The 10,842-nt window shown below is 38.2% G+C and overlaps 1 protein-coding gene across 1 annotated transcript; it reads left to right on the forward strand.

Moving 5' to 3' along the window:
- Window positions 1–4,004: 4,004 nt before the first annotated feature.
- Window positions 4,005–4,946, forward strand: LOC311609444 (olfactory receptor 2M3-like; the record flags this gene model as incomplete). The annotated part of the gene is made up of 1 exon (XM_084802545.1): window positions 4,005–4,946. The coding sequence occupies one exon, from the start codon at window positions 4,005–4,007 to the stop codon at window positions 4,944–4,946; it is 942 nt and encodes a 313-aa protein (XP_084658671.1).
- Window positions 4,947–10,842: the final 5,896 nt, after the last annotated feature.

Raw genomic sequence — 10,842 nt, forward strand, 5'->3', positions numbered from 1 at the left:
TTCTTTTTCTTTCACTGAAGTGGAGTTACTTATTTCCTGTGTTTTCTTGGATATAGTTACACTTGTTGTCATGTTGATTTCTTTCTAAAATTTTCTGTAGGGCTGAGTTTGTTGATACATATTGTTAAAATTTGATTTTGCTTCCAGTATCTTGTTTTCTCCATCTACAGTTATTGAAAGTTTTGCTGGGTATAGTAGTCTGCACTGGCATCTGTGTTTTCTTAGGGTTTGCAAGATATCTGCCCAGGCCCTCATGCGTTTAGAGTCTCTGCTAAGAAGTCAGGTGTAATTCTGAGAGATCTGCATTTATATGCTGCTTGGTCTTTTTCATTTTAAGCTGTGTGTGTGTGTGTGTGTGTGTGTGTGTGTGTGTGTGTGTGTGTGTGTGTGTTTTGAGACAGGGTTAGGATTGGTAGTCCTAGACTCACTCTGTAGACCAGGCTGGTCTTGAACTCACAGTGATCTACCTGCCTCTGCCTCCCCGACTGCTGGGATTAAAGGCGTGTGCCACCACCACCCCTGGCTTCATTTGAAGCTTTTCATATGTTTCTTTGTTATGTAGATTTAGTGTTTTGATTATTATGTAGAAGGAGGGTTTTTTTTTTTGGTCCAGTCTAATTTGTTTTCTGTATGATTCTTGTATGTTTATAGGCCTTTCTTTTTTTACGTTGGGGAAATTTTCTTCTATGATTTCTTTGAAAATATTTTGTTGTCCTTGGAGGTGGGACTCTTCACCTTCTTCTATTCTTATTATTTTTAAGTTAGGTCTTTTCATAGTATCCCAGATTTTCTGGATGTTTTATGTCAGGAATTTTTTTGGTTAACATTTTCTTTGACTAATGTCTCAAATTCTTCTATTGTCTCTTCTATGCCTGAGACTCTTTCTTCCATCTCTTGTATTTGGTTGGAGATGCTTGGGTCTATTATTCCTGTTCTCTTCCCTTCATTTTCCATCTCCAAGATTCTTTCAAATTGTGTCTCCTTCATTGATCCTAATTTCATTTTTATGCCTTGGATAGTTTTATTCATTTTCTTCAACTATTTAACTGTGTTTTCTGATATTTCTTTAAGAGTTTATTAATCTCATCCTTAAAAACCTTTATCATCTTCATGAGACCAGATTTAAGGTATTTTTATTTGTTGTTGTTGGTTTTTGTGTTGTTTTTGGCATTCCTAAGCTGTGTTAAGATATTCTTGGCTTGCTGTAGTATGATACTTTGGTACTGGTATTGACATATTGCTCAGGCTCTTGTCTTTTTTGTTCTTGTGTTGGCCTCTAGCCACCAGGTTGTCTCTGGTACTGGCTGGTAGTCCCTGGGGGCCACTGGCTTCAGAAAATTCACATAGGTGTTTCCTAAATTCTATTTCATTAGTTTTATCCCTGACTTTCCCCAATCTATTCTCTTTTGGTTTTGTCTATTTTTGTTTTACTAAGGCCTTAAGGTACATTATTAATTATAATATAAAATCTCTGAGACAGGTGTTTTTTATGTTTTTTTAATGTAGTCAGTTATGTAAACATTTGTTTTTGGAGTGTCATTGTTGTATTCCATATTTTTGGTGCAGTAGATAGAGGGTGCAGAGGGCCAGGTATAGCTCACCTCTGCTATGTTTCCCCTGTGGCCTGTTCATCTCTGAGGACCATAGGACTCTGTATTCTTCAGTAAGCTTCCAATGACCTTCAAAGGGATAAGGGTGCTGACCCATAATGGTCTTCACCAAGAATGGGACTAGTCTCTCTGTTCCTAGGTTTTCCAGGGAAGACAGGGAAGGCTGGTAAGTTGGTTAGCAGAGTCTCACCTGGTGTCCCTTGGGGCCTGCTGGCCTCCAGAAATTCAGATAGGGGTGAGGTCTAGTATATGAAGAGTGCAGGGAGCCGGGTATAGCTCACTGCTACTGTGTTTTCCCCGTGGTCTGGTGCAAGCAAGTGGCTGACACATGAAGATCTCACCTGTCATCCCTATGTGGCTGGTAAGGGCCTCCAGTGATGGGGCACTGGACCCTGAATGCTAAGCTATATATTTATAATTTTCTGAATTTACTCAATGTGTATTAAAATGTTTCAATTTCCATTTCTGGTTTTATTAATTTGAGTATTCTCTCTGTTTATTTATATTAGTTTGCCTATAGGTTTGTCAATCTTGTTAATATTTTCAGAGAATCAATTATTTGTTTCACTAGCTCTTTGTATTATTTCCTAAATTTTATTTTGTTAGTTCTATCCCTGACTTTTACTATCTACTCATTTTGGATGTTGTCTATTTTTATTTTGCCAAGGTCATAAGATTAATTATTAATTATAAAATGATATCTCTCCAGGTATTTTTATGTGGTCAGTTATATAAACCTTTCTTTTTGCAATGCCACTGTCGTATTCTGTGTATTTGATACAGTGTGTTCTCAATTCTAGGATTTATTTTTACCCTTGGCTAAGTATGTTATAGGCTCCCTGGGAGAATATTGCCTCATTTTTCTTAATGGACATGGTATTAAAATGACTCCTAGTAACTTTTTGAAATACTCATATATCAGAGCATATCTGAAACCTCATCAGAGAAGTGTCTTTTTCCAGTAGATGGCATTGAATACTGAGACTTTCAATTGATCAAAATGAATAGAATCCTGTGCATTATATAACAGATTTATGAGTGTATGACTATTTTTGTTGTTAGGGACTTAATTGTATTCTACATTTCTAATCAGCTGAAAATAATCTATAAAGATTTTTATATATTTTTAAATATTTATATTTGTCAATAAAATTAATCACTATTTTATAGAAAAAGTAATGATGATTGATTTTACAGTTGATCATTGGCATCTTAAAATAAACTGTACACTTCTAGAGATAAAGAAAGGATAGTCAATATTCTTTCCAGGTATGTGTAACTTAAAATATTTATATATTAAAGTAATGTTAAAAATATTTTAAAGTATAATATTATTTAGTCATCTGGTCTAGACATAATTATTCAAATTTAATGAGTGGAAACTTATGTTGAAATGAATAACTACCAAGGTTCACTCAGCTAAAGTAATTTGTATTTAAAGTTTGAAGTATTCAGTTACGGTCTACTCTAGTCTTGTCATTCAGTTAGACTTTTCATGTGTAAAGATTTTTAAAAAATTATAAAATGATGAAACATTTTGGTTTGCACATACTCCCATGATGACCTATTATGTAAATCACATTTCAATTAACATTGTTCTAAACTTGTAATATTAATATATCTGTTCATCTGCTATTTAACTAATCAGGATTCATTATGGTAAATTAGCAAATTAATTGAATTTAGTATTTTAAATGGAGTAAGTTTTGATATTTTTTCATAGAATTTTTTAGTCAGAATGTGAAATGGCAATCTACATGGAAGATGCTATAGAAAGTTTATGGAATTCCCTGAAGTCAGAAATATTTTCATAATGTTAGTAATTATGAAAGGATGATTGACACTACCCATGAATATTAACTTCTTCCTCATAATTGGTTATATAACTTTTGACATATGTTTTTATGGAAAATTTTATTCTGTTTGCTAAGTAATTTGAGTTTAAAAGTCATCTCAAGTCAGGCATAGTGGTGTATGCACAATTGTAATCCCAACACTTTAGAAATTAAGGCAAAAGAATCATGAATTCAAAGTCAGATGTGACTACAAAATAAATATCCCTCTGTGTGTGTGTGTGTGTGTGTGTGTGTGTGTGTGTGTGTGTGCGCACGCATGTGTGTGTGTAAGGAGAGAGAGAGAGAGAGAGAGAGAGAGAGAGAGAGAGAGAGAGAGAGAGAGAGAGGAGAGATGGGGCAGAGGGAGACAGAGAGGCAGGGAAACAGAGAGCCGAAAACAAGTTTTAATGTATCCTATTACTGTATAAAATATCTGAAGCTTAAATAATTTCCTTATGTTTCACATAACACTGTCTGTCTAGTTGGAAGGAAATATTGGACATTTCTATGACACAATATAACCTTTATTGTATATTCTTTCTCCACAGTGAACAGACTCATGATGCAATGGAACAATTGGACCGTCAACTCTGACTTCATCCTCCTAGGATTTTTTGATCACAGCCCTCTTCATACTTTTTTCTTTTCTCTCATCCTGGGTATCTTCTTCATGGCCCTCATGGGGAATTCTATCATGGTGATTCTCATCTACCTGGATGCCCAACTCCACACCCCCATGTACATCCTTCTCAGTCAGCTTTCTCTCATGGACCTCATGCTCATCTGTACTACAGTGCCCCAGATGGCCTTCAACTTCCTCTCTGGCAACAAGTCTATCTCCATGGCTGGCTGTGGAAGCCAGATATTCTTCTATGTATCTCTACTTGGAGCTGAGTGTTTTCTGTTGGCCTCAATGGCCTATGACCGTTATGTGGCTATTTGTCACCCCTTAAGGTACTCTATTCTCATGAGTCAGAAAATGTGTGTTCTCATGGCTGCCTCCTCTTGGATTCTTGGCTCCCTTGATGGTATAATAGAGGTTGCAGCTGCTTTGTCTTTCTCATATTGTGGTGCCAGAGAAATCCCTCACTTTTTTTGTGATGTTCCTGCCCTGCTTACTCTTTCATGTAGTGATACTTTGACATTTGAAAAGATTATATTTTTTTGCTGTGTAATTATGCTTATTTTTCCTGTAGCAATCATTATGGCTTCCTATACCCGAGTGATTCTAGCTGTCATTCATATGAGCTCTGCTGAGAGTCGCCACAAAGCTTTTGCCACTTGTTCTTCTCACCTCATAGTGGTGGGAATGTACTATGGGGCAGCCATGTTCATATACATGCGGCCTTCTTCTGGTCGTTCTCCCAATCAGGACAAAATGGCATCGGCTTTCTATACCATCCTTACTCCAATGTTGAACCCCCTCATTTACAGCCTCCGCAACAGAGAAGTGGCCAGAGCATTCATGAAAGTGTTAAGGTTGGACAAGGCTGCAGCATGAGGTAGCTGATTTTTATGCTTGGTTTTTAGTCATGCTTTAAATAGTGGGCACAACTACTGAGACAGAAGGAGTGGCGAGAGTTCAAGTCTAGCTTGAGGAGCATATTGAGTTCAAGAGTTGCCTAGGCTATTTATCAAAGCAATATTTTAAATGCATACTTTATGTGAAATTATATGATGAAGCAATGAATTTCAACAGCTAACATTTCTCATCATTGTAAATTTATAGCAACCACATAAAGGTAAAACTGAAAAAAGTTGGCATTCTTATTTGTTCAAATAATCCATTTATTTTGTGGAGAGTTCAATGTATTTTTATCAATAATAACATCTCATCAAACAAGAAATATTATTCCCCTTACAATGCTTGCTCATACAAAATCTTTCACAGTTTCCCCATGGAGACTAACCTAGTTTGTACTTAGAATATTCTACTAATACTCTAGCAATTCTTAGGTATGTATTCATTTCTAGTAATAAAAATAAATAAAATAGCAGTCACTGACAAATTAGATACACCAGAGTGTCGCATAGGCTTGCCATATATATTATTTTGCAGAATACCAGAGAATGGGGGAGTTTTCATTTTTTGTGCAAGGATTGATATTATACACATTAATAAGAATATGTGTGTATAAATTTTATAATGGCTTTCCTGTGTTTTGCAGTGTACTTTAGACACATTGTAATTGTTTTGATTAATTGTTTAATTAATGATGTGAACAATCTTAATAGGGAAGTTTGTTTTCTAAAGTCTGCAATGTCCTTAGATGTTATAGTATTATTCTGAAAATAAATGTAATTAAAGAGTCTTATGTTTCTATGATAGCTCCTAGGTCCATCCATTTGCATGTGAATTTCATAATTTTCTTATTTTTTAATAGCTGAGAAGTGTTTCATTATATAAGTGTTCTTAATTTTCTTTTTAAAATATATTTTATTGATTTATTCATATTACATCTCAATTGTTATCCCATCCTTGTATCCTCCCATTCCTCCCTCCCTCCTATTTTCCCCTTACTCCTCCCCTATGACTGTGACTGAGGGGGGCCTTCTTGCCTCTGTATATGCTCATAGGGTATCAAGTCTCTTTTTGGTAACCTGCTATCATTCCTCTGAGTGCCACCAGGCCTCCCCATCCAGGAGATGTGGGCAAATATGGGGGTCTGGCTCAAACTATGGCATGAGCCAAGGACAATACATGCAGTAAGTTTCAAACCCCTACCCAGATCTATCCAATGGACAGGACATTCTCTATATTGAGTGGAGAATGGGGTCTGACTTTAATACATTTTTTGAGTTTATTTATTTATTCACTTAACATCCCAATGATAGCTCATCCACTCCTGTCCTCTTAGTCTTATCCTCCCTCCCTCTTCTCACATCTGCTGTCCCTCAGCGAAGGGGACAAAACCATCTCATCTCATCAAGTTGAATCAGGACTGAGTGCCTTCTTTTCTCCTGTGGACTGGAGAGGCAGCCTTGCCAAGGGGAAAGGACCAAGCAGCAGGCAACAGTGTCCTTGTCAGAGACAGCTCCCATTCCTCTTACTAAGAGACCCACATGAAGAATCAGCTGCCCATTGGCCACATATGTGTAGGGAGCCTAGGTCCAGTTTATGTGTGGTCCATAGTTGGTGCTTCAGTGTCTACAAGATTCTCTGGCCCTCATTAGTTGGCTCTGTTGGTCTTATTGTGGAGATCCTATTACTTCTAGGTCTTCCTATACTCCTCCTTCCACTTTTCCACAAGACTCTCTACATTTCACCCAGTGTTTGTCTGAGAGTCTCAGCATCTGTTTCCATCCACATTGGGGCAGAGATTTTCAGAGGACAGCTATGCTAGACTACAGTCTGCCAGCATAGTGGGGTATCATTAAAAGTATTAGGGGTTGGCTTGCTCCCATGGGGTGGGTCTTAGGTTGGGCCAGACATTCCTTCAATCTCTGCAACATTTTTATTCCTGCATATCTTGTAGGCAGAGTAAATTTAGGTTGAATTTCTTGTAGATAGGTTGGTGTTCCTTTCATTCCACTAGGAGTCCTGTCTAGTTAGAGGGTGTCCTCCTCAGTCTCCATGACCACTAGTACCAGTGGTCTCAGATAGAGTCACCTCTATATCCTCCCAGAAGCCTACCCTGTCTTGTATCCAGGTTGTCACAGAGAAGTGTCTGCCCATGATTTTTATTCTCTGCTGGCCCTCTGTCCTCCCCTCTTTCTAGGTCTGATTTCCACCCTCATTTTTCTCCACAGTCTTTCTCATAAGTTGTGTTTTCTTTTCAAACACTTCCTCTGTTTATCATATTTTCCCTTCTGAGTGAGATTGAAGCATCCTACCTTGGGTCCTCCTTGATGTGTATCTTCTTTAGTTCTGTGAATGGTACTTTGTTTATCCTCTACTATATGGCTAAAATCCACTTATGAGTAAGTACTTGCCTTTCCATTCAAAGTAAATGGGATGTCCCTCTTTTAATGTATCTTCTGGCTAACTTGGAATTAATAATACATTTGTAGGGGCCCAAATAATATTGGTCAAATGGTTAAACAATCCAGGGATAGCATTTATGGTCCAGCTTCTAAATGTTGAGGAATTCTAGGCTTAATTAGAGTCCTGTGTGGGACAGTCTGAAATGCTGGACCTATTAGGATTGGAAGCTTTCTTTGAAGCTGTCTTTGGAGCTTCCTTGTTCTTGTGAGGAACAAAAACTGAAGCAAATGGTCCTAGAATATTAAGGATGTAGGATGTCAGTGTCCAGCATGCTGAAAGGAATAAATCCTGTCAGGTCTGATCCAATGTCAGTGTCCAGTTATTTTGTTCTGAAAGCATATAATTTTTCCCAAGCATTATACGATCCTAAAATTATAAATGTATAAGGAGTGCACAAAGAATAGATAACCAGCCTTGATTTTAAATTTTTAATGAGACAAATAGCACATCTGCTAATATACACTGGACTTTAGAAAGGACTGCTGCATTTAATCTGCCTATAAAGATCCTAGTTCCAAAATGGAATACTTGCATTGGAGAAGAGAATATGATCTTGTCTCAACAGGAAACAAAAATATATGTATTCCATCCAAATTGATGGAAAAAAGATTTTACAGTGGGAGACCTCCTGAAGTCCTTGGCTTCAGACAAAAGAAAAGAAATCAAAAGGAACAAACAGGACACATAACATAATTTGTTTATCCATCGACCTGGAAACAGCTATGAGACTGGCTGAGGCAGAAAAATGTCTCTGTTCAGGACATTTGTTATGTGTGGCCAATAATCCTTTGGCTACAAATTCCTCAGGATTTATCATGCCATTCTTTTTAATTGGCATTGAAAAACTTGTTTTATAGAAGATAGCGGCACCATCACACACTGCATCTGATTAGCAGGAAATATAGGACTGCACAGCCACCTAAAGACCAAATTGAGAACTACAAAACATCAGCGATTCTGATTTTCAGGTGAGAGGGATCAAAAATGTGTGTGGCATGGGGGGTCCAACCCCTGGCCACCCAACTATCCCATAGAAAATCCCTGGGCACAGCCCACATTAGCTGCCATCTTGGGAAGGAATGTGGGAAATCCCAGCAGCTTCAGGCTTTCACTGCAAGCTACCACTTGTGGGACCCCTCCCTGGACAGAAAACTGTGGGATATACTTGCAGCTCCAGGCTCTCACTACCCCCATCTGGTGCTTGTTGATTTTGGGATAGGAAGCAAGTAGGCAGAGCTTAGTCCCAGCAGAAGTCACAATCCACATTATCTGCCTCTGGAGAAAGGAATGTGGGGCACCCAAGTTCCTCTGAGCTCTGAGCTATCTCAGACCCTCATCTGCTTGCTGGCCTAGAATGACTGGGTCATGAAGCAGATAAATATACCCCTGCCATGCCAGGAGGGCCTGTGGAATTTATGAACAGCTTGGAGACTTGATCTACCACAACATCCCCAACTGCCTACTAGTTGGGAAAAAACCTTGTGGCTGGTGGTGCTGAATCCAGCTCTGGCCATAGTCTATATTAGCTGCCATCCTACAAGCAACTTCAGGTCTTGGTCTTTATACACACACCTGCCTGAAGCATACCACTGAGGTACAGCTAAAACACAAGGCAAGCCAACAGAGTAGAGACCAGCTTGGGCCACATTATCATTAACGGCAATCCTGCTAGCAGAATCTGGCATTGATCTCACCCTACCAACCTACAGCTTATTGGCCAGATCCACCTAGTTCACAGATCAGAGATTTGTGCATGCCACTCCCACATTTTCTGCTGTTTCCTGAAAAGCTTGGAGCTCTAATCTCTCTCTCTGTTGGCCATATCCAAATGGAGAACAGGGAATCCTTTGTAATATACCTGGTAGACAGAGCCCTGCCATCTCAAAAAGGACTGTAGGGTTACTAAGCAACTTTGGGCTTAGAAATATATCAGCTCAATCCTCCCCTGACTGATCCACCTAAATACAGTCAGGGAACCTAGTTGAGCTGAACTGGGTACAGGCTTTAACACCCACTGTCCAACATCCTAAGGAGGCCTCTCGGGAGCTTAAGCAAACAACTCTTGGGTTGAAGTTCTTACTTGCTTTCAATTTGCCTGGCCAACCTGGGACACAGATAGCAACCTCATAGGAGGAACCCCTATGCCTGCTAACACTAGAGACAACCAGATGACTAGACTACAGTGCAAGAAGACTGGAAACAAAACTGAGAGCCTTATAACATCACGGGAAACCAGTGATCCTAGCACAGCAAGCCCTGGAGATATGAACACCATGAAATGCAAAAAGACTTTAAATTTGAGGTGATGAAAATTATAGAAACTTTGAAGAGGAAAATAAATAACTCAAAGAAACACAGAAAAATATACTAAGTCAGATGAAGGAATTGAATATATCCTATAAAGAATTACAGGAAAATATATCCAAAGAGATGAAGGAATTAAATAAATCCTATAAGGAATCAGGGGAAAATCCAACCAAAGGGGAAGAAGAAATGAATAAGACTATTTAAGACCAAAAGCAGGAATTAGAAGCATCAAAGAAAGCACAAGCTGAGTCAATCTTAGAGTTGGAAAACGTAGGGAAGAAAACAGGAATTATGGACACAAGCCACGCCAACCAAACACAAGAAACGGAAGAGAGAATCTCAAGTGTGGAAAATATGTTCGATATTATCCATATATCTGTCAAAGAAAATGTTAAAAGATAAAAAGTTCCTGATACAAAACACCCAAGAAATCTGGGACACTATAAAAAGGCCAAATCTAAGAATAATAAGAATAGAAGTAGGAGAATATTCCAAGCTCCAAGGCCCAGAAAACATTTTCAACAAAATCATAGAAGAAAACTTCCCCAACCTAAAGAAAGAAATGTCCATTAGCATATGAGAAGACTACAGAACTCCAAATAGATTAGAACAGAAAAGCAAATTCTCCCATCACATAATAATCAAAACATTAAATGCACAGAACAAAGAAAATATTAAAAGCTGCAAGAGAAAAAGGTTAAGTCACATATAAAGGCAAACCCATCAGAATTACACATGACTTCTCAACAGAGACTATGAAAGCCAGAAGTGCCTGGATGGAAGTTGTGTAAACATTAAGAGACCACAGATGCCAACCCAGACTACTATACCTGGCAAAACTTTCAATCACCATAGATGGTGAAAAGAAGATATTGCACGACAAAATCAAGTTTAATCAGTACCTAGCCACAAATCCAGCCCTACAGAAGGTACTATAAGGAAAACTCTAACCCAAAAATGCTAACTACATACAGGAAAATATAGGAAATAAATAACTTCACACCCACAAGTCAAAAACACAGAAACACACACTCTACCACCACCAACATCAAAACAAAATGAACTAAAAACACTGGTCATTAATATCTCTTAACATCAATGGTCT

Source organism: Acomys minous (genome assembly GCF_964271855.1).
Source record: "Acomys minous genome assembly, chromosome: 11".
NCBI lineage: Eukaryota > Metazoa > Chordata > Mammalia > Rodentia > Muridae > Acomys > Acomys minous.